Here is a 23,625-nt window from a genome sequence, read left to right on the forward strand (position 1 = left end):
CTGACGCTACCAGTGATCAACCAGACCGTGGTGCTGGTAGTTAGCAGGTCCCTGACGCTACCAGTGATCAACCAGACCGTGGTGCTGGTAGTCAGCAGGTCCCTGACGCTACCAGTGATCAACCAGACCGTGGTGCTGGTAGTTAGCAGGTCCCTGACGCTACCAGTGATCAACCAGACCGTGGTGCTGGTAGTTAGCAGGTCCCTGACGCTACCAGTGATCAACCAGACCGTGGTGCTGGTAGTTAGCAGGTCCCTGACGCTACCAGTGATCAACCAGACCGTGGTGCTGGTAGTCAGCAGGTCCCTGACGCTACCAGTGATCAACCAGACCGTGGTGCTGGTAGTTAGCAGGTCCCTGACGCTACCAGTGATCAACCAGACCGTGGTGCTGGTAGTTAGCAGGTCCCTGACGCTACCAGTGATCAACCAGACCGTGGTGCTGGTAGTTAGCAGGTCCCTGACGCTACCAGTGATCAACCAGACCGTGGTGCTGGTAGTCAGCAGGTCCCTGACGCTACCAGTGATCAACCAGACCGTGGTGCTGGTAGTTAGCAGGTCCCTGACGCTACCAGTGATCAACCAGACCGTGGTGCTGGTAGTTAGCAGGTCCCTGACGCTACCAGTGATCAACCAGACCGTGGTGCTGGTAGTTAGCAGGTCCCTGACGCTACCAGTGATCAACCAGACCGTGGTGCTGGTAGTTAGCAGGTCCCTGACGCTACCAGTGATCAACCAGACCGTGGTGCTGGTAGTTAGCAGGTCCCTGACGCTACCAGTGATCAACCAGACCGTGGTGCTGGTAGTTAGCAGGTCCCTGACGCTACCAGTGATCAACCAGACCGTGGTGCTGGTAGTCAGCAGGTCCCTGACGCTACCAGTGATCAACCAGACCGTGGTGCTGGTAGTTAGCAGGTCCCTGACGCTACCAGTGATCAACCAGACCGTGGTGCTGGTAGTTAGCAGGTCCCTGACGCTACCAGTGATCAACCAGACCGTGGTGCTGGTAGTTAGCAGGTCCCTGACGCTACCAGTGATCAACCAGACCGTGGTGCTGGTAGTTAGCAGGTCCCTGACGCTACCAGTGATCAACCAGACCGTGGTGCTGGTAGTTAGCAGGTCCCTGACGCTACCAGTGATCAACCAGACCGTGGTGCTGGTAGTTAGCAGGTCCCTGACGCTACCAGTGATCAACCAGACCGTGGTGCTGGTAGTTAGCAGGTCCCTGACGCTACCAGTGATACCAGACCGTGGTGCTGGTATCAGCAGGTCCCTGACGCTACCGTCAACCAGACCGTGGTGCTGGTAGTTAGCAGGTCCCTGACGCTACCAGTGATCAACCAGACCGTGGTGCTGGTAGTTAGCAGGTCCCTGACGCTACCAGTGATCAACCAGACCGTGGTGCTGGTAGTTAGCAGGTCCCTGACGCTACCAGTGATCAACCAGACCGTGGTGCTGGTAGTTAGCAGGTCCCTGACGCTACCAGTGATCAACCAGACCGTGGTGCTGGTAGTTAGCAGGTCCCTGACGCTACCAGTGATCAACCAGACCGTGGTGCCGTTAGCAGGTGCTGGTAGTTAGCAGGTCCCTGACGCTACCAGTGATCAACCAGACCGTGGTGCTGGTAGTCCCTGACGCTACCAGTGATCAACCAGACCCTGGTAGTTAGCAGGTCCCTGACGCTACCAGTGATCAACGCTACCAGTGATCAACCAGACCGTGGTGCTGGTAGTTAGCAGGTCCCTGACGCTACCAGTGATCAACCAGACCGTGGTGCTGGTAGTTAGCAGGTCCCTGACGCTACCAGTGATCAACCAGACCGTGGTGCTGGTAGTTAGCAGGTCCCTGACGCTACCAGTGATCAACCAGACCGTGGTGCTGGTAGTTAGCAGGTCCCTGACGCTACCAGTGATCAACCAGACCGTGGTGCTGGTAGTTAGCAGGTCCCTGACGCTACCAGTGATCAACCAGACCGTGGTGCTGGTAGTTAGCAGGTCCCTGACGCTACCAGTGATCAACCAGACCGTGGTGCTGGTAGTTAGCAGGTCCCTGACGCTACCAGTGATCAACCAGACCGTGGTGCTGGTAGTTAGCAGGTCCCTGACGCTACCAGTGATCAACCAGACCGTGGTGCTGGTAGTTAGCAGGTCCCTGACGCTACCAGTGATCAACCAGACCGTGGTGCTGGTAGTTAGCAGGTCCCTGACGCTACCAGTGATCAACCAGACCGTGGTGCTGGTAGTTAGCAGGTCCCTGACGCTACCAGTGATCAACCAGACCGTGGTGCTGGTAGTTAGCAGGTCCCTGACGCTACCAGTGATCAACCAGACCGTGGTGCTGGTAGTTAGCAGGTCCCTGACGCTACCAGTGATCAACCAGACCGTGGTGCTGGTAGTTAGCAGGTCCCTGACGCTACCAGTGATCAACCAGACCGTGGTGCTGGTAGTTAGCAGGTCCCTGACGCTACCAGTGATCAACCAGACCGTGGTGCTGGTAGTTAGCAGGTCCCTGACGCTACCAGTGATCAACCAGACCGTGGTGCTGGTAGTTAGCAGGTCCCTGACGCTACCAGTGATCAACCAGACCGTGGTGCTGGTAGTTAGCAGGTCCCTGACGCTACCAGTGATCAACCAGACCGTGGTGCTGGTAGTGACGCTACCAGTGCAGACCGTCCAGGTCCCTGACGCTACCAGTGATCAACCAGACCGTGGTGCTGGTAGTTAGCAGGTCCCTGACGCTACCAGTGATCAACCAGACCGTGGTGCTGGTAGTTAGCAGGTCCCTGACGCTACCAGTGATCAACCAGACCGTGGTGCTGGTAGTTAGCAGGTCCCTGACGCTACCAGTGATCAACCAGACCGTGGTGCTGGTAGTTAGCAGGTCCCTGACGCTACCAGTGATCAACCAGACCGTGGTGCTGGTAGTTAGGAGGTCCCTGACGCTACCAGTGATCAACCAGACCGTGGTGCTGGTAGTTACCAGGTCCCTGACGCTACCAGTGATCAACCAGACCGTGGTGCTGGTAGTTAGCAGGTCCCTGACGCAACCAGTGATCAACCAGACCGTGGTGCTGGTAGCTACCAGTGATAGCAGCAGCTCCCTGACGCTACCAGTGATCAACCAGACCGTGGTGCTGGTAGTTAGCAGGTCCCTGACGCTACCAGTGATCAACCAGACCGTGGTGCTGGTAGTTAGCAGGTCCCTGACGCTACCAGTGATCAACCAGACCGTGGTGCTGGTAGTTAGCAGGTCCCTGACGCTACCAGTGATCAACCAGACCGTGGTGCTGGTAGTTAGCAGGTCCCTGACGCTACCAGTGATCAACCAGACCGTGGTGCTGGTAGTTAGCAGGTCCCTGACGCTACCAGTGATCAACCAGACCGTGGTGCTGGTAGTTAGCAGGTCCCTGACGCTACCAGTGATCAACCAGACCGTGGTGCTGGTAGTTAGCAGGTCCCTGACGCTACCAGTGATCAACCAGACCGTGGTGCTGGTAGTTAGCAGGTCCCTGACGCTACCAGTGATCAACCAGACCGTGGTGCTGGTAGTTAGCAGGTCCCTGACGCTACCAGTGATCAACCAGACCGTGGTGCTGGTAGTTAGCAGGTCCCTGACGCTACCAGTGATCAACCAGACCGTGGTGCTGGTAGTTAGCAGGTCCCTGACGCTACCAGTGATCAACCAGACCGTGGTGCTGGTAGTTAGCAGGTCCCTGACGCTACCAGTGATCAACCAGACCGTGGTGCTGGTAGTTAGCAGGTCCCTGACGCTACCAGTGATCAACCAGACCGTGGTGCTGGTAGTTAGCAGGTCCCTGACGCTACCAGTGATCAACCAGACCGTGGTGCTGGTAGTTAGCAGGTCCCTGACGCTACCAGTGATCAACCAGACCGTGGTGCTGGTAGTTAGCAGGTCCCTGACGCTACCAGTGATCAACCAGACCGTGGTGCTGGTAGTTAGCAGGTCCCTGACGCTACCAGTGATCAACCAGACCGTGGTGCTGGTAGTTAGCAGGTCCCTGACGCTACCAGTGATCAACCAGACCGTGGTGCTGGTAGTTAGCAGGTCCCTGACGCTACCAGTGATCAACCAGACCGTGGTGCTGGTAGTTAGCAGGTCCCTGACGCTACCAGTGATCAACCAGACCGTGGTGCTGGTAGTTAGCAGGTCCCTGACGCTACCAGTGATCAACCAGACCGTGGTGCTGGTAGTTAGCAGGTCCCTGACGCTACCAGTGATCAACCAGACCGTGGTGCTGGTAGTTAGCAGGTCCCTGACGCTACCAGTGATCAACCAGACCGTGGTGCTGGTAGTTAGCAGGTCCCTGACGCTACCAGTGATCAACCAGACCGTGGTGCTGGTAGTTAGCAGGTCCCTGACGCTACCAGTGATCAACCAGACCGTGGTGCTGGTAGTTAGCAGGTCCCTGACGCTACCAGTGATCAACCAGACCGTGGTGCTGGTAGTTAGCAGGTCCCTGACGCTACCAGTGATCAACCAGACCGTGGTGCTACCAGTGATCAACCAGACCGTGGTGCTGGTAGTCAGCAGGTCCCTGACGCTACCAGTGATCAACCAGACCGTGGTGCTGGTAGTTAGCAGGTCCCTGACGCTACCAGTGATCAACCAGACCGTGGTGCTGGTAGTTAGCAGGTCCCTGACGCTACCAGTGATCAACCAGACCGTGGTGCTGGTAGTTAGCAGGTCCCTGACGCTACCAGTGATCAACCAGACCGTGGTGCTGGTAGTTAGCAGGTCCCTGACGCTACCAGTGATCAACCAGACCGTGGTGCTGTAGTAGTCAGCACGTCCCTGACGCTACCAGTGATCAACCAGACCGTGGTGCTGGTAGTTAGCAGGTCCCTGACGCTACCAGTGATCAACCAGACCGTGGTGCTGGTAGTTAGCAGGTCCCTGACGCTACCAGTGATCAACCAGACCGTGGTGCTGGTAGTTAGCAGGTCCCTGACGCTACCAGTGATCAACCAGACCGTGGTGCTGGTAGTTAGCAGGTCCCTGACGCTACCAGTGATCAACCAGACCGTGGTGCTGGTAGTTAGCAGGTCCCTGACGCTACCAGTGATCAACCAGACCGTGGTGCTGGTAGTTAGCAGGTCCCTGACGCTACCAGTGATCAACCAGACCGTGGTGCTGGTAGTTAGCAGGTCCCTGACGCTACCAGTGATCAACCAGACCGTGGTGCTGGTAGTTAGCAGGTCCCTGACGCTACCAGTGATCAACCAGACCGTGGTGCTGGTAGTTAGCAGGTCCCTGACGCTACCAGTGATCAACCAGACCGTGGTGCTGGTAGTTAGCAGGTCCCTGACGCTACCAGTGATCAACCAGACGTGGTGCTGGTAGTTAGCAGGTCCCTGACGCTACCAGTGATCAACCAGACCGTGGTGCTGGTAGTTAGCAGGTCCCTGACGCTACCAGTGATCAACCAGACCGTGGTGCTGGTAGTTAGCAGGTCCCTGACGCTACCAGTGATCAACCAGACCGTGGTGCTGGTAGTTAGCAGGTCCCTGACGCTACCAGTGATCAACCAGACCGTGGTGCTGGTAGTTAGCAGGTCCCTGACGCTACCAGTGATCAACCAGACCGTGGTGCTGGTAGTTAGCAGGTCCCTGACGCTACCAGTGATCAACCAGACCGTGGTGCTGGTAGTTAGCAGGTCCCTGACGCTACCAGTGATCAACCAGACCGTGGTGCTGGTAGTTAGCAGGTCCCTGACGCTACCAGTGATCAACCAGACCGTGGTGCTGGTAGTTAGCAGGTCCCTGACGCTACCAGTGATCAACCAGACCGTGGTGCTGGTAGTTAGCAGGTCCCTGACGCTACCAGTGATCAACCAGACCGTGGTGCTGGTAGTTAGCAGGTCCCTGACGCTACCAGTGATCAACCAGACCGTGGTGCTGGTAGTTAGCAGGTCCCTGACGCTACCAGTGATCAACCAGACCGTGGTGCTGGTAGTTAGCAGGTCCCTGACGCTACCAGTGATCAACCAGACCGTGGTGCTGGTAGTTAGCAGGTCCCTGACGCTACCAGTGATCAACCAGACCGTGGTGCTGGTAGTTAGCAGGTCCCTGACGCTACCAGTGATCAACCAGACCGTGGTGCTGGTAGTTAGCAGGTCCCTGACGCTACCAGTGATCAACCAGACCGTGGTGCTGGTAGTTAGCAGGTCCCTGACGCTACCAGTGATCAACCAGACCGTGGTGCTGGTAGTTAGCAGGTCCCTGACGCTACCAGTGATCAACCAGACCGTGGTGCTGGTAGTTAGCAGGTCCCTGACGCTACCAGTTATCAACCAGACCTGTGGTGCTGGTAGCAGGTCCCTGACGCTACCAGTGATCAACCAGACCTACACTAGGAAGGTTGACAAGTTCGCAGCTCAGTGGTAGTGCTGCACCTGCGTCCTCCCAGAACCTTCTAAATCCACTTCATTCTTCCAGTAATGCACACTTACATACACACTTACATACACACTTACATACACACTTACACGCTTACATATATTCGTACAAACATGCATACATACACAAACGTACATCAACACATATATCTGCATGTATATATACACACATACATACCTACGTATATACATTCATACATACATAAATACACACAACCACATACATACGTACATACATATATACATACATTCTTACCTGTGTACAAACATACAAACGAGCAAGCATATACAAACACATATATACATAAATTTATACATACAAACATACATACATACATACATACATACATACAGACATACAGATGTACATACATGCATACATACATACATACACAAACAAAAACATACGTACGCAAGCACATACACACATACATATTTAATTTATGTACACCTCTCCACATTCAAATATGATAATTCAACTTAAATTAGATCTGAAAATCTCGAATCATTTACATAATGAGGAAAAAAGTGAAAGTAATGCATTATGTGATCACAGGAGTGAGAGTAACACGTCATGTGATCACGAGAGTGAGAGTAACACGTCATGTGATCACGAGAGTGAGAGTAACACGTCATGTGATCACAAGAGTGAGAGTAACACGTCATGTGATCACGAGAGTGAGAGTAACACATCATGTGATCACAAGAGTGAGAGTAACACGTCATGTGATCACAGGAGTGAGAGTAACACATCATGTGATCACAAGAGTGAGAGTAACACGTCATGTGATCACAAGAGTGAGAGTAACACGTCATGTGATCACAAGAGTGAGAGTAACACGTCATGTGATCACGAGAGTGAGAGTAACACGTCATGTGATCACAAGAGTGAGAGTAACACGTCATGTGATCACGAGAGTGAGAGTAACACGTCATGTGATCACGAGAGTGAGAGTAACACGTCATGTGATCACAAGAGTGAGAGTAACACGTCATGTGATCACGAGAGTGAGAGTAACACGTCATGTGATCACAAGAGTGAGAGTAACACGTCATGTGATCACAGGAGTGAGAGTAACACATCATGTGATCACAAGAGTGAGAGTAACACATCATGTGATCACAAGAGTGAGAGTAACACATCATGTGATCACAAGAGTGAGAGTAACACATCATGTGATCACAAGAGTGAGAGTAACACGTCTTGTGATCACAGGAGTGAGAGTAACACGTCATGTGATCACAGGAGTGAGAGTAACACATCATGTGATCACAAGAGTGAGAGTAACACGTCATGTGATCACAAGAGTGAGAGTAACACATCATGTGATCACAAGAGTGAGAGTAACACGTCATGTGATCACAGGAGTGAGAGTAACACATCATGTGATCACAAGAGTGAGAGTAACACGTCATGTGATCACAGGAGTGAGAGTAACACGTCATGTGATCACAAGAGTGAGAGTAACACGTCATGTGATCACAAGAGTGAGAGTAACACGTCATGTGATCACAGGAGTGAGAGTAACACGTCATGTGATCACAAGAGTGAGAGTAACACGTCATGTGATCACAAGAGTGAGAGTAACACATCATGTGATCACAAGAGTGAGAGTAACACGTCATGTGATCACAAGAGTGAGAGTAACACATCATGTGATCACAAGAGTGAGAGTAACACGTCATGTGATCACAAGAGTGAGAGTAACACGTCATGTGATCACAAGAGTGAGAGTAACACGTCATGTGATCACGAGAGTGAGAGTAACACGTCATGTGATCACAGGAGTGAGAGTAACACATCATGTGATCACGAGAGTGAGAGTAACACATCATGTGATCACAAGAGTGAGAGTAACACATCATGTGATCACAAGAGTGAGAGTAACACGTCATGTGATCACGAGAGTGAGAGTAACACGTCATGTGATCACGAGAGTGAGAGTAACACATCATGTGATCACAAGAGAGAGAGTAACACGTCATGTGATTACAAGAGTGAGAGTAACACATCATGTGATCACAAGAGTGAGAGTAACACGTCATGTGATCACGAGAGTGAGAGTAACACGTCATGTGATCACGAGAGTGAGAGTAACACATCATGTGATCACAAGAGTGAGAGTAACACGTCATGTGATCACAAGAGTGAGAGTAACACATCATGTCATCACAAGAGTGAGAGTAACACATGTGATCACAAGAGTGAAAGTAACACATCATGTGATCACAAGAGAGAGAGTAACACGTCATGTCATCACAAGAGTGAGAGTAACACATGTGATCACAAGAGTGAGAGTAACACATCATGTGATCACAAGAGAGAGAGTAACACGTCATGTGATCACAAGAGAGAGAGTAACACGTCATGTCATCACAAGAGTGAGAGTAACACATGTGATCACAAGAGTGAGAGTAACACATGTGATCACAAGAGTGAGAGTAACACATGTGATCACAAGAGTGAGAGTAACACGTCATGTGATCACAAGAGAGAGAGTAACACGTCATGTCATCACAAGAGTGAGAGTAACACATGTGATCACAAGAGTGAGAGTAACACATGTGATCACGAGAGTGAGAGTAACACGTCATGTGATTACAAGAGTGAGAGTAACACATCATGTGATCACAAGAGTGAGAGTAACACGTCATGTGATCACAAGAGTGAGAGTAACACATCATGTCATCACAAGAGTGAGAGTAACACATGTGATCACAAGAGTGAAAGTAACACATCATGTGATCACAAGAGAGAGAGTAACACGTCATGTGATCACAAGAGTGAGAGTAACACATCATGTGATCACAAGAGTGAGAGTAACACATCATGTGATCACAAGAGAGAGAGTAACACGTCATGTGATCACAAGAGAGAGAGTAACACGTCATGTGATCACAAGAGAGAGAGTAACACATCATGTGATCACAAGAGAGAGAGTAACACGTCATGTGATCACAAGAGAGAGAGTAACACGTCATGTGATCACAAGAGAGAGAGTAACACGTCATGTGATCACAAGAGAGAGAGTAACACGTCATGTGATCACAAGAGTGAGAGTAACACGTCATGTGATCACAAGAGTGAGAGTAACACATCATGTCATCACAAGAGTGAGAGTAACACATGTGATCACAAGAGTGAAAGTAACACATCATGTGATCACAAGAGAGAGAGTAACACGTCATGTGATCACAAGAGTGAGAGTAACACGTCATGTCATCACAAGAGTGAGAGTAACACGTCATGTGATCACAAGAGTGAGAGTAACACATCATGTGATCACAAGAGAGAGAGTAACACGTCATGTGATCACAAGAGAGAGAGTAACACGTCATGTGATCACAAGAGAGAGAGTAACACGTCATGTCATCACAAGAGAGAGAGTAACACGTCATGTCATCACAAGAGTGAGAGTAACACATCATGTGATCACAAGAGTGAGAGTAACACATCATGTGATCACAAGAGTGAGAGTAACACATCATGTGATCACAAGAGAGAGAGTAACACGTCATGTCATCACAAGAGTGAGAGTAACACATCATGTGATCACAAGAGTGAGAGTAACACATCATGTGATCACAAGAGTGAGAGTAACACGTCATGTGATCACAAGAGAGAGAGTAACACGTCATGTGATCACAAGAGAGAGAGTAACACGTCATGTGATCACAAGAGAGAGAGTAACACGTCATGTCATCACAAGAGTGAGAGTAACACATGTGATCACAAGAGTGAGAGTAACACATGTGATCACGAGAGTGAGAGTAACACGTCATGTGATCACAAGAGAGAGAGTAACACGTCATGTGATTACAGGAGTGAGAGTAACACATCATGTGATCACAAGAGTTGTGTGTGCGTGAGCGCGCGCGTCGCTATGTCTATCTTGTAGGAACAAATGCGAAATAAAAATTCTGTTACCCCAAAAAAAAAAAAAAAAATTGGCTTCATCGACTCTTTAAATCAAATCAGCGAAATAATGTAATTACTCTCGCAAAATATAATTGATTTTTCTCGGCCAATCATGTTACATTTTCCACTAACTTTTCTGTTACCTCTTGTTTAGTTTTTATCAAATCCCTCCCCTATATATATATATATATATATATATATATATATATATATATATATATATATATATATATGTATGTATGTATATATTATTTATTTATTTATTTCCAAGGAGCTAGAAAAGATGCAAAATAACCACAGGTGTTGCAATCAAGACAACACTGTGTTGGCTGTGTTGAACTACACAACATTGTTGGGCAAGATTGTTGAGGGAATAGATTCAATCTATCAGCCCAGTAGGCTAGTTAGGTATCCCTGAAGGATAGGGGATACCTTTAAGTTAAGTATCTAGTGAGAGATTCCTTTAATTTAGGTATCCCTGAAGGGAGGATACCTTTAATTTAAGGTATCCCTGAAGGGAGGATACCTTTAATTTAAGGTATCCCTGAAGGGAGGATACCTTTAATTTAAAGTGTCCCTGAAGGGAGGATACCTTTACTTTACTTATCTCTGAAAGAAGGATATCTTTAATTTAGGTATTCACAAAGAGAGATACCTTTAATTTAAATATATCAGAACAAGGTACCCTTAAACCAAGGCTGTGGAGTCGTAGAGTCATTGAGTCGTAGAGTCAGAGTCATGGATTCGTGGAGTCATGGAGTCGTGGAGTCATTTAGTCGTGGAGTCATGGAGTCTTGGAGTCATGGAGTCGTGGAGTCGTGGAGTCGTGGAGTCATGGAGTCGTGGAGTCATGGAGTCGTGGAGTCATTGAGTCGTGGAGTCATGGAGTCGTGAAGTCGTGGAGTCATGGAGTCGTGGAGTCGTGGAGTCGTGGAGTCATGGAGTCATGGAGTCATGGAGTCATGGAGTCGTGGAGTCGTGGAGTCGTGGAGTCATGGAGTCATGGAGTCGTGGAGTCGTGGAGTCATGGAGTCATGGAGTCGTGGAGTCGTGGAGTCGTGGAGTCGTGGAGTCGTGGAGTCATGGAGTCATGGAGTCATGGAGTCGTGGAGTCGTGGAGTCATGGAGTCATGGAGTCGTGGAGTCGTGGAGTCGTGGAGTCGTGGAGTCGTGGAGTCGTGGAGTCATGGAGTCATGGAGTCGTGGAGTCGTGGAGTCATGGAGTCATGGAGTCGTGGAGTCATGGAGTCATGGAGTCGTGGAGTCATGGAGTCATGGAGTCATGGAGTCATGGAGTCATGGAGTCGTGGAGTCATGGAGTCGTGGAGTCATGGAGTCGTGGAGTCATGGAGTCGTGGAGTCATGGAGTCGTGGAGTCATGGAGTCGTGGAGTCATGGAGTCGTGGAGTCGTGGAGTCATGGAGTCATGGAGTCATGGAGTCGTGGAGTCATGGAGTCATGGAGTCATGGAGTCGTGGAGTCATGGAGTCGTGGTGTCATGGAGTCATGGAGTCGTGGAGTCATGGAGTCATGGAGTCGTGGAGTCGTGGAGTCGTGGAGTCGTGGAGTCTTGGAGTCGTGGAGTCCTGGAGTCCTGGAGTCATGGAGTCGTGGAGTCGTGGAGTCGTGGAGTCGTGGAGTCGTGGAGTCGTGGAGTCATGGAGTCGAGTCGTGGAGTCGTGGAGTCATGGAGTCATGGAGTCGTGGAGTCGTGGAGTCATGGAGTCGTGGAGTCATGGAGTCATGGAGTCATGGAGTCATGGAGTCATGGAGTCGTGGAGTCATGGAGTCATGGAGTCGTGGAGTCGTGGAGTCATGGAGTCATGGAGTCATGGAGTCGTGGAGTCATGGAGTCATGGAGTCATGGAGTCGTGGAGTCGTGGAGTCCTGGAGTCATGGAGTCATGGAGTCGTGGAGTCATGGAGTCGTGGAGTCATGGAGTCGTGGAGTCATGGAGTCATGGAGTCATGGAGTCGTGGAGTCATGGAGTTGTGGTGTCATGGAGTCATGGAGTCGTGGAGTCATGGAGTCATGGAGTCGTGGAGTCGTGGAGTCGTGGAGTCGTGGAGTCGTGGAGTCGTGGAGTCATGGAGTCGTGGAGTCGTGGAGTCATGGAGTCATGGAGTCATGGAGTCATGGAGTCGTGGAGTCGTGGATGGAGTCGTGGAGTCGTGGAGTCGTGGAGTCGTGGAGTCGTGGAGTCGTGGAGTCGTGGAGTCGTGGAGTGGAGTCATGGAGTCGTGGAGTGGAGTCATGGAGTCGTGGAGTCATGGAGTCATGGAGTCGTGGAGTCATGGAGTCATGGAGTCATGGAGTCATGGAGTCATGGAGTCGTGGAGTCATGGAGTCATGGAGTCGTGGAGTCGTGGAGTCATTGAGTCATGGAGTCATGGAGTCGTGGAGTCATGGAGTCATGGAGTCATGGAGTCGTGGAGTCGTGGAGTCATGGAGTCATGGAGTCATGGAGTCGTGGAGTCATGGAGTCATGGAGTCATGGAGTCGTGGAGTCATGGAGTCGTGGTGTCATGGAGTCATGGAGTCGTGGAGTCATGGAGTCATGGAGTCGTGGAGTCGTGGAGTCGTGGAGTCGTGGAGTCGTGGAGTCGTGGAGTCATGGAGTCGTGGAGTCGTGGAGTCATGGAGTCATGGAGTCGTGGAGTCGTGGAGTCGTGGAGTCGTGGAGTCGTGGAGTCGTGGAGTCATGGAGTCATGGAGTCGTGGAGTCGTGGAGTCATGGAGTCATGGAGTCGTGGAGTCATGGAGTCGTGGAGTCATGGAGTCATGGAGTCGTGGAGTCATGGAGTCATGGAGTCATGGAGTCGTGGAGTCGTGGAGTCGTGGAGTCGTGGAGTCGTGGAGTCATGGAGTCGTGGAGTCGTGGAGTCATGGAGTCATGGAGTCGTGGAGTCATGGAGTCGTGGAGTCGTGGAGTCGTGGAGTCGTGGAGTCATGTAGTCGTGGAGTCGTGGAGTCGTGGAGTCATGGAGTCGTGGAGTCGTGGAGTCATGGAGTCGTGGAGTCGTGGAGTCGTGGAGTCGTGGAGTCATGGAGTCGTGGAGTCGTGGAGTCATGGAGTCATGGAGTCGTGGAGTCGTGGAGTCATGGAGTCATGGAGTCGTGGAGTCGTGGAGTCGTGGAGTCGTGGAGTCATGGAGTCGTGGAGTCGTGGAGTCGTGGAGTCATGGAGTCATGGAGTCGTGGAGTCATGGAGTCGTAGAGTCATTGAGTCGTGGAGTCATGGAGTCGTGGAGTCATGTATTCATGGAGTCATTGAGTCATGGAGTCATGGATTCGTGGAGTCATGGAGTCATGGAGTCGTGGAGTCATGGATTCGTGGAGTCATGGAGTCGTGGAGTCGTGGAGTCATGGAGTCATGGAGTCGTGGAGTCGTGGAGTCATGGAGTCATGGAGTCATGGAGTCATGGAGTCGTGGAGTCGTGGAGTCATGGAGTCGTGGAGTCGTGGAGTCGTGGAGTCGTGGAGTCGTGGAGTAGTGGAGTCGTGGAGTCATGGAGTCGTGGAGTCGTGGAGTCATGGAGTCTTGGAGTCGTGGAGTCATGGAGTCGTGGAGTCGTGGAGTCATGGAGTCGTGGAGTCGTGGAGTCATGGAGTCGTGGAGTCGTGGAGTCATGGAGTCGTGGAGTCGTGGAGTCGTGGAGTCATGGAGTCATGGAGTCGTTGAGTCGTGGAGTCATGGAGTCGTGGAGTCGTGGAGTCATGGAGTCGTGGAGTCGTGGAGTCGTGGAGTCGTGGAGTCATGGAGTCGTGGAGTCATGGAGTCATGGAGTCATGGAGTCGTGGAGTCATGGAGTCGTGGAGTCATGGAGTCGTGGAGTCATGGAGTCATGGAGTCGTGGAGTCATGGAGTCGTGGTGTCGTGGAGTCGTGGAGTCGTGGAGAGTCGTCATGGAGTCATGGAGTCATGGAGTCGTGGAGTCATGGAGTCGTGGAGTCATGGAGTCATGGAGTCGTGGAGTCATGGAGTCGTGGAGTCGTGGAGTCGTGGAGTCATGGAGTCATGGAGTCGTGGAGTCATGGAGTCGTGGAGTCGTGGAGTCGTGGAGTCATGGAGTCGTGGAGTCGTGGAGTCGTGGAGTCGTGGAGTCATGGAGTCATGGAGTCGTGGAGTCATGGAGTCGTGGAGTCGTTGAGTCGTGGAGTCGTGGAGTCATGGAGTCATGGAGTCATGGAGTCGTGGAGTCGTGGAGTCGTGGAGTCGTGGAGTCGTGGAGTCATGGAGTCATGGAGTCGTGGAGTCGTGGAGTCGTGGAGTCGTGGAGTCATGGAGTCGTGGAGTTGTGGAGTCATGGAGTCGTGGAGTCATGGAGTCGTGGAGTCGGAATCAGAATTTATGTAAAGTATAAATTAAACAATAGTTCAATCTGGAAAAAGAAAATTATGAACCTAATTAAGTTCATCTCTTTTAAAAAAGGTTATTTATTAAGTTGTTATAGATGTTCAATTACTTTTTACTTTTTTGTAGTTTTAAGTTTGAATTTTTTTTGGTTAATATCAAAGGATATACTTCAGATTTTTGAACTAGCATAGAAATATTTTTGACTCAGATTTTATTCTATAGTTTCTTCCATTTAAATCCTATTTCTTGGTACATGATCGTCTTTTTTTATATAAAAATATAACCTTATTGTTTCCATTTTTCAAGTTTTATTCTTTATTTAACCATAAGATTACTAAATGTAATTTCTTTAATAAATAAAAAAAAGGGCCAGAATGGCATAAGTATAACATTTAGAGCCAAGTTCTAACAGGTTACTGAGCTTACATGTTGCAAGCTTACATGTTGCAAGCTTGCATGTTGCAAGCTTACATGTTGCATGCTTACATGTTGCAAGCTTACATGTTGCAAGCTTACATGTTGCAAGCTTACATGTTGCAAGTTTGCATGTTGCAAGCTTACATGTTGCAAGCTTACATGTTGCAAGCTTACATGTTGCAAACTTACATGTTGCAAGCTTACATGTTGCAAGCTTACATGTTGCAAGCTTATATGTTGCAAGTTTATATGTTGCAAGCTTACATGTTGCAAGCTTACATGTTGCAAGCTTACATGTTGCAGGCTTGCATGTTGCAAGCTTACATATTGCAAGCTTACATATTGCAAGCTTGCATGATGCGAGCCTGCATGTTGCAAGCTTACATGTTGCAAGCTTACATGTTGCAAGCTTGCAATCCATATAGCAGATATATAATTAATAGATTTATAATTTATTCCCTGTATCGATATATAATTAAAGGATTTGGAGTTGAAGTTTTAAGTGGGGAGTCCACAGTCTTGGTTTAAGGTACGCATCTTTCACGGAGAGTACCTTAAATTAGGTATCCCAGAAGGGGCAGTACCTTTAAGTAAGGTATCCTGGAACACGCGTGTCTTTTAGTTAGATATCCCTGGCGTGGAGGTACCGTTAAATTAGGTATCCCTGAATTAGAAATACCTTCAAGTTAGGTATCCGTGAAGGTACCTTTAAGTTATGTATCCTTGAATATGAGCATCTTTAAATTAGGTATCCATGAAAGGATGATACCTTTTATTTGGATATCCTTGAAAGGACGATATGACTTTAGGTATCCCTGAATGAGAGGGGGAGGGGTTACTTAAGTGTTTGACAACAAATTCTCCTCAGGTTCTCGTTTACAGAACGAGAACGCCTCATGCGATAGCCTTCAAACTTTCACAGTTGGGAGGGGGTAGAGATTGAGGCACCTACTAACACCTGGTCACCGAGAATAACAAAAAGGCACAATATCGTGACTGGAACATTACACAGATAACCCGCTAATGGGAGAGAGGAGCTTACAACGGCGTTTCTGTCCAAGTTGGACCATTTATAAAGTCACACTGCGAGTTATTTGTGTATTGTTGTGGTCACTGCTACGTAGGTCATTCCTGATTTTAGACTTCCGTACGACAACTTGAGAAATCCTCTTCAGATCGACTTCAAACTTCCACCACTGGTGAGTGCTGCAGAGAAAAAAGGTTGAGAATGTCAGTGGTTGGTGCAGGCGCCAATTTGCCAATTTCTCTGAAGAAATTGTGAGAACTGAAGTGTTATTTACCATGCTATAATCTGTGAATGCCTCGTCTGATAGGTTTGTAACCTTCACCGGTGATGTGTGTTGCTTAGAAGAAGGTTGAGATTGTTAAAGGAATGTGTAGGTGCCAGTTTACAAATAGCTTCATTGTTTAACAGCAGATACATCTTATACATACATATTTATATATATATATATCTATATATATATATATATATATATATATATATATATATATATATATATATATATATATATATATATATATATATATATATTGTTTTCATTTATATTTTTATTTGTATTGTGCTTTTTTTTTATTTTTTGGTATTTTTATTTATATTTTATTTGTGTAGTGGTTTTATTATTTGGGGTTTTCATTTATATTTTTATTTTTTAGGAACTTTTTAAGTTTCACTTCATTATTGTAAAGCTGAACATATTCTTATGTACAGGAGACGTAATAAATATGCGCGTCCATAAGTATGTCCGATGTAGACAGTGTGACTGTCCCAGGTCTTGTGTCCCATAACTCCCTTTATGGGAGTTTATTGGCCTAGGACCAGTCACTCCCACCAGGACACAACTTTTGTATAGAAGACGATGCTCCATGACATACTGCCCATGACATGAAGAATGGGCTACATTATTATGGTTGTCCCATAGTTTAATGACTCGCCTGGAAACCCACTGGATTTTAATCCGAGAGAGAGAGAGAGAGAGCGTTTGGAAACTTGGTAAGCTTAAGCTTGGTGGCACGGACGTGTCCTGCAACCCTAAAATCTGGAGTGCCGTTAAGCAGGTGTGGGAGGATACTGACTCTTCTGTCTTTCATAAGTTGGCCTTAGCAGTGCCTGGGAGACTTAGGGAGTGCCTCAAGAGGTAGCATCATTCTACGAAATATTGGTTCTGTAATTTATATTTCAGATATATACTTTTAAAATCAGAGGTGAGCAGTCTCCTTGTTAGTGTTCTCTTAATGCTCGTGCATATTGGTGACGTCTGCTGTAGTGTTCGTTGCCTCCTCCAAGAGTTTTCCTTTATAGCTAGAGAACGCTTCATCAGATCAGCTTCAAATGTTCAACACTAGTGAACGTTAACAAGGGAAAGGTTCATGGAACTGTTGGGACGAGAATGTTCTCTTTTGGCAAGTTTACAATGCCATTCCCATTGCTATTAGTTTTACTACTATTGCTGTTGCTGCTGATGCTGCTGATGCTACTGTTACTGTTACTGTTATTACTACCCTACCTTCTTCACCGCTCCCTTACCGTATTCTCTTCTGGCCTTCCCTACTTTTCTCGCCCTAGTTGTGATTTGACAATGGTCCAGGACGGAGAGAAACGTGTGAGTATTTTTCAAACTGTAAACAGAAAGTGAGTGTGCCAATATATATATATATATATATATATATATATATATATATATATATATATATATATATATATATATATATATATATATATATATATATATATATATATATATATATATATATATATATTGATCGTCAGAGAACTGTGGTGGAGACTTTTTTGTTGGTGTGAGAGGCAGGGAAAAGTTATCTTAAATATTGTGTATGGATATTATGATTAAAGAGAGAGGAATTATACAGTGTGAAGGCGTACGATAGCAGAAGCTTCAATGTGTTTGGTCATGTAGAGAGAATACAGAAAGAGGAACAATATGTATTTTTTTAATTCTTTGCACGAAATTTGATAAAAATGCATGATGTGGTCATCAAACTTTAAGTGATGCTGCGTCTTCCTGAGGCGAAGTTCCGCCTTGACTTTACCTTGTGTAAGTTTTAATGTGTCAGTATTATTTAACAAAACCGTTTCCACAAGGCATGAGGATGAAGAAGAGAGAAGGATTGAGAGGATGAAGAAGAGAGAAGGATTGAGAGGATGAGGAGGAGAGAAGGATTGACAGGGTGAGGAAGAGAGAAGGATTGAGAGGATGAAGAAGAGAGAAGGATTGAGAGGATGAAGAAGAGAGAAGGATTGACAGGGTGAGGAAGAGAGAAGGATTGAGAGGATGAGGAGGAGAGAAGGATTGACAGGGTGAGGAAGAGAGAAGGATTGACAGGGTGAGGAAGAGAGATTAAAGAAGAGAGAAGGATTGAGAGGATGAGGAAGAGAGAAGGATTGAGAGGATGAGGAGGAGAGAAGGATTGACAGGGTGAGGAAGAGAGGAGGATGAGGAAGAGAGAAGGATTGACAGGGTGAGGAAGAGAGAAGGATTGACAGGGTGAGGAAGAGAGGAGGATGAGGAAGAGAGAAGGATTGACAGGGTGAGGAAGAGAGGAGGATGAGGAAGAGAGAAGGATTGACAGGGTGAGGAAGAGAGAAGGATTGACAGGGTGAGGAAGTGAGGAGGATGAGGAAGAGAGAAGGATTGACAGGGTAAGGAAGAGAGAAGGATTGAGAGGATGAGAAAGAAAGATTGAGATGCTGAGGAACAGACAAGGATTGACAGGGTGAGGAAGAGAGAAGGATTGAGAGGATGAGGAAGAGAGAAGGATTGAAAGGAGAAGGATTGAGAATATGAGGAAGAGAGAAGGATTGAGAGGACGAAAAAGAGAGAAGGATTGAGAGGAAGAAGAGAGAAGGATTGAGAGGATGAGGAAGAAAGAAGGATTGACAGAGTGAGGAAGAGAGGAGGATTGTGAGGATAAAGAAGAGAGAAGGATTGAGAGGATGAGGAAGAGAGAAGGATTGACAGGGTGAGGAATAGAGAAGGATTGACAGGGTGAGGAAGAGAGAAGGATTGAGAGGATAAAGAAGAGAGAAGGATTGAGGTGTTGAGGAAGAGAAAAGGATTGAGAGGATGAGGAAGAGAGAAGAATTGAGAGGATGAGGAAGAGAGAAGGATTGAGAGGACGAAGAAGAGAGAAAGATTAAGATGTTGAGGAAGAGAGAAGAATTGAGAGGATGAAAAGAAGAGAAGGATTGAGAGGATGAGGAAGAGAGAAAGATTGAGATGTTGAGGAACAGAGGAGGATTGAGAGGATGAGGAAGAGAGAAGGATTGAGATGTTGAGGAAGAGAGAAGGATTGAGATGTTGAGGAAGAGAGAAGGATTGAGATGTTGAGGAACAGAGGAGGATTGAGATGTTGAGGAAAAGAGAAGGATTGAGAGGATGAGGAAGAGAGAAAGCTTGAGATGTTGAGAAAGAGAGAAGGATTGAGAGGATGAGGAAGAGAGAAGGATTGAGATGTTGAGGAAGAGAGAAGGAGTGAGAGGATGAGGAAGAGAGAAAGATTGAGTGGATGAGGAAGAGAGAAGGATTGAGAGGATGAGGAGAGAAGGATTGAGAGGATGAGGAAGAGAGAAGGATTGAGATGTTGAGGAAGAGAGAAGGATTGAGATGTTGAGGAAGAGAGAAGGATTGAGATGTTGGGGAAGAGAGAAGGATTGAGATGTTGAAAGGATTGAAACGAGTGAATATTTGTGTCAGACGATGTTGGAGTGTGAGCATGTGTGAGCATGTGTCTCGTCTCACTGATGTCTGACACAGCGGAAATCTGACACTCTGGTTACTCAAGGGTAATAAATGGTGATAAAATGCTTTGTAAATCTTGCCACATACCTATGTACTGTGATGTTATAACCTGGGTGTGATGTCACCTAGGTGTTTTGTATCACCTGGGTGTGATGTCATCTGGGTCGTCCTAGCACACACAAATTACATGCAGTTTTGATGTAGCGTCTGTGTTTACTGATCCTCTTGATGGTCGACCGAGGAGGCTAGTAAGAACTTACGTTATCTTCCTCTTCACACAGCTTCCTCTAGCACTGCAAATTAAACACATCATCGAAAATCTCCATCACATATACAGAACATGAAGGAACTCTGGCTTCATGGGAACGAGGAATTTCAAGCCACTACCTGCCTAAATGACCCACACAACCTCGTCCATTCAGAAAAACAATATATAATATAGATTTACAACTGACAAGCAGCGTATTATACCTAAGATGAGTTTGTATTATATGAAACAGTCTCAGACCTGAGCAGGAGGAGGATCTTTGGTTGCTTTCTGAAAAATGTTTCTATATCCGACCGTGATGGGTTGGTCCACCTTCTTTTTTGTTCACTAAAGATATTATTGTTGGTGTACGTGTGTGTATTTCATATTTAACGATTTTTTTATAACTCATACACAAATATTGCTTTAGATATAAACTAAAAATGAGTTTCTTCTCTCTCTCTCTCTCTCTCTCTCTCTCTCTCTCTCTCTCTCTCTCTCTCTCTTCCCCCTCCTCCCTCTCTGTTCCCTCTCTCTTTGTTCCCCCTGCTTCTGTCTGTGCCCCTCCTTCCTCCTCCTTCTTGTCCTCCCTCACTAGTTCGACCAACATCAGTAAGCATCAGTGAGCCGGCGTCACCGCTGGTCGAGGGTCAAGAGGCAAGGCTAGAGTGTGTGGCACTGGGTGCCTACCCTGCCGCTGACCTATCCTGGAGCCTCACCCCTACCCACGCAACCAGCCCCATCACCCTACCCTCTGCGGTGAGTGAGGACGAGGGAAGGAGGGAGAAATTTGAGAATAATCTTAATGTTTTACATGAAATAAAAAAATAATCGAGATTACTCAATATCATCACGTCTTTCAAGCTTCTCTTCATTTTTCTTCCAACTTTTCTCTTTGTTTTACTTGTGTGTGTTTGTGTCTGTGTTCAGTCGCGGCATCTAGGTCAGAAGACGTCATCCCTGGCACGGGTGACCCCCACTGCTGACGACCACCTGGCGACCCTCACCTGCTCAGCACACAACCCTAACATTACTGGACGACCCATCACTACCTCCATTCTCCTCCATGTTGTCTGTGAGTACTGAATCTGTTAGTTACACTCCATCACCACCTCCATCCTCCTCCACGTCTATGAGTCCTGAGAATCTTAAGTTATTACATACACCATCACCACTTATTATCAAACAGTTACCACTGAAACAGTTCTTGGACACGAGCTACAGAAGTGGGTCCCGTCCACCTCTCATCTAACATCAACTGTTGCACCTCTTAGTACATAAGGGTCTGTCTTCCTGCCTGTACTTCAGAATTATTAAAATTAAGATACTCAACACTTGCTTCCAGGATGATGGACTGTGTGTGCTTCTTCCACTGCCTTCTATGCATAGTTCCACAAGACTGAGGGACTGATTATCTCAGTTTACATTGTGTATGGTTCTAAAAGACTGAGGGAACTGTTTACCTCATCTTCCACTTTATCTTTGTGTATGGTTAGATTAAGTAAGAATAGTCAGGAAACAGGACAAGTGTTTCCTGACGCGGGTCTTAGCCATATGATGACCCGCCACTGGAGCTTTTGGTCATCTGACCAAGACCTTCCGCTGACTTACCTGTCCACCCCTTTAAAAATTAAGGCTATTATTGTAACCAGTTTTTGTGAAAGCTTATGAAAGTCTGGGGGACTGATTACCTTATCTTCCTCTGTCTTTGTATATCATCTCTTCACTGAACTAACAAAAAAAGCCACTGGTGGGCGAAACATCTTCAGTTAATGATACACAGGTGTTGCACATGTCTGATTCATCATATGGTCGGTGTTGCATATCATTATCGTAATGTTTATATTAAATATGAAACAAGAAAAATTAATTTACTACAACTTTTCACAAGAATCATTGTTTCAAGTACCTAAATATTAGTCCAAAAGTTTATAAAAATTTTCCCTAAAAGTTGTACCTTGTAGAATTTATAATAATTTGTAAGTTAATCTAAATGAATATAAATGTAAATTGTTTGAGATATTGTAAATTGTTTATATGTGCCTCTATAACCTTCTGACATTGATGTGTTATGGCTTAGTGACCCTATACTTGTCTCTCCTTCTCGGTGACCTCGTCTTCGCTCCCCACGGTGACCTGGTGTGACCTCGTGTGTGGCGGGTGAGGTCAGTCGCTCCGCGGGTGAGGCTGCAGCTGGGTGCCACTCTCGGGTCAGCGCCCATCACCGAAGGCAAGGATGTTTACTTCGAATGTGAGGTGGTGGCCAACCCTCCTGTGAGAGAGATTGTCTGGAGGAAGGATGTGAGTATCAGGGAAGGGAGGGATAGAGGGAGGGAGAGACGTAGGGATGGAGGGAGGCAGAGACGTAGGGATGGAGGGAGATGGATGGAAGAAGGTAGAGAGAGAGAGAGAGAGAGAGATAAGAGGGCTGCTATTACTACTAAGTACAAGGCTTGGAGAAGGTATAAGAGGCATCTCAATATCTATAACAAGAACCTGCCCAAACAAGTTTTTCAGCGAATGAATGAAGTTCAAAAGTGGGCAGTCTCTGTATGGGAAACTGACACAAAATTGGCATCAAGAAGAGTGGGCTCCAAAACCTGGTGGTCCTTGGTCAGGGCCGACAAGGATATTCACCTGATGAAATTATTCTACCTCACAATCGACAGGACGGCGCTGTCTGTACTAGGAGTCAAGAAAGCTGACTTGTTTTCTGAACATTTTGCTACCCAGACACAAGTTCCTGATCCGGTTAGGGAACCTCCTGTGCTAGCTGTAAGAGGAGATGTGTCAAAGTTGTCAGAGATGACAAGACAGGCTGGTGTATCGTAAACCCCTAGACCAAAGACAGGCTGTGGACCCTGAGAAAGTGAGCCCAAGGTTGCTAGTAGATGTGCAGACCACTAGCATCACCTCTAACTCACATCTGTCAACTCTATTTAACACAGTAAATGACTTTTTTTGTACATGAATGGTATATAATATCATTACTTCATCTTTTATATATTACCTCATTTTTTTAAATACAATCCTACTGTCTTCCAATTAATTTTTTAGTTTGTGAAAATAAGCAAATGTAATCCCTGATTATAAAAAGAAGAGCAGAATGGCATTCAGCAACTACAGACTGATGTCACTCCTCTCACTCACTGGCAAAGTACCTGAGACAACAATCTCACGGCAAGTGAAAACATTTTTGACTATCACACGCTTCTTTATGACCGTCGGTATGGCCATTCTGCAGCAGATCTCATGTTTAACCTCTCCACTATATAGCACCAGTCACTGGATGAAGCCAAGATCACTTTGTAGTGCACTGGACATCCACCGAGTGTGGCATAAGGGACTCTTGGCGAACTACAAGCACTAGGAGTCTGGCTCTGACTACAAGATATATCTCTTAAGAGTTGTTCTCGATGAAAGAGTCTACAAGCCACTCAGAAGGTGCCAATGTCTACTTCAGTGACCTTCTTTACCTTATCCAGGAATT

General features: G+C 47.2%; 1 protein-coding gene across 1 annotated transcript in view; it reads left to right on the forward strand.

The window, feature by feature from the left end:
* The window catches only part of LOC138851166 (synaptogenesis protein syg-2-like), a 31,392-nt gene extending 9,854 nt beyond the window's left edge, over positions 1-21,538 (forward strand). Inside the window, exons 3-4 of the mRNA XM_070079934.1 lie at positions 20,734-20,894; positions 21,066-21,538. Of these exons, the coding sequence (XP_069936035.1) occupies positions 20,734-20,894; positions 21,066-21,221 (317 nt within the window). The 3' untranslated portion in view covers positions 21,222-21,538. The remainder of the gene's footprint in view (positions 1-20,733; positions 20,895-21,065) is intronic.
* The last annotated feature ends 2,087 nt before the right edge of the window (positions 21,539-23,625 follow it).

This window comes from Cherax quadricarinatus, unplaced genomic scaffold (genome assembly GCF_038502225.1).
Source record: "Cherax quadricarinatus isolate ZL_2023a unplaced genomic scaffold, ASM3850222v1 Contig48, whole genome shotgun sequence".
Taxonomy (NCBI): Eukaryota; Metazoa; Arthropoda; class Malacostraca; order Decapoda; family Parastacidae; genus Cherax; species Cherax quadricarinatus.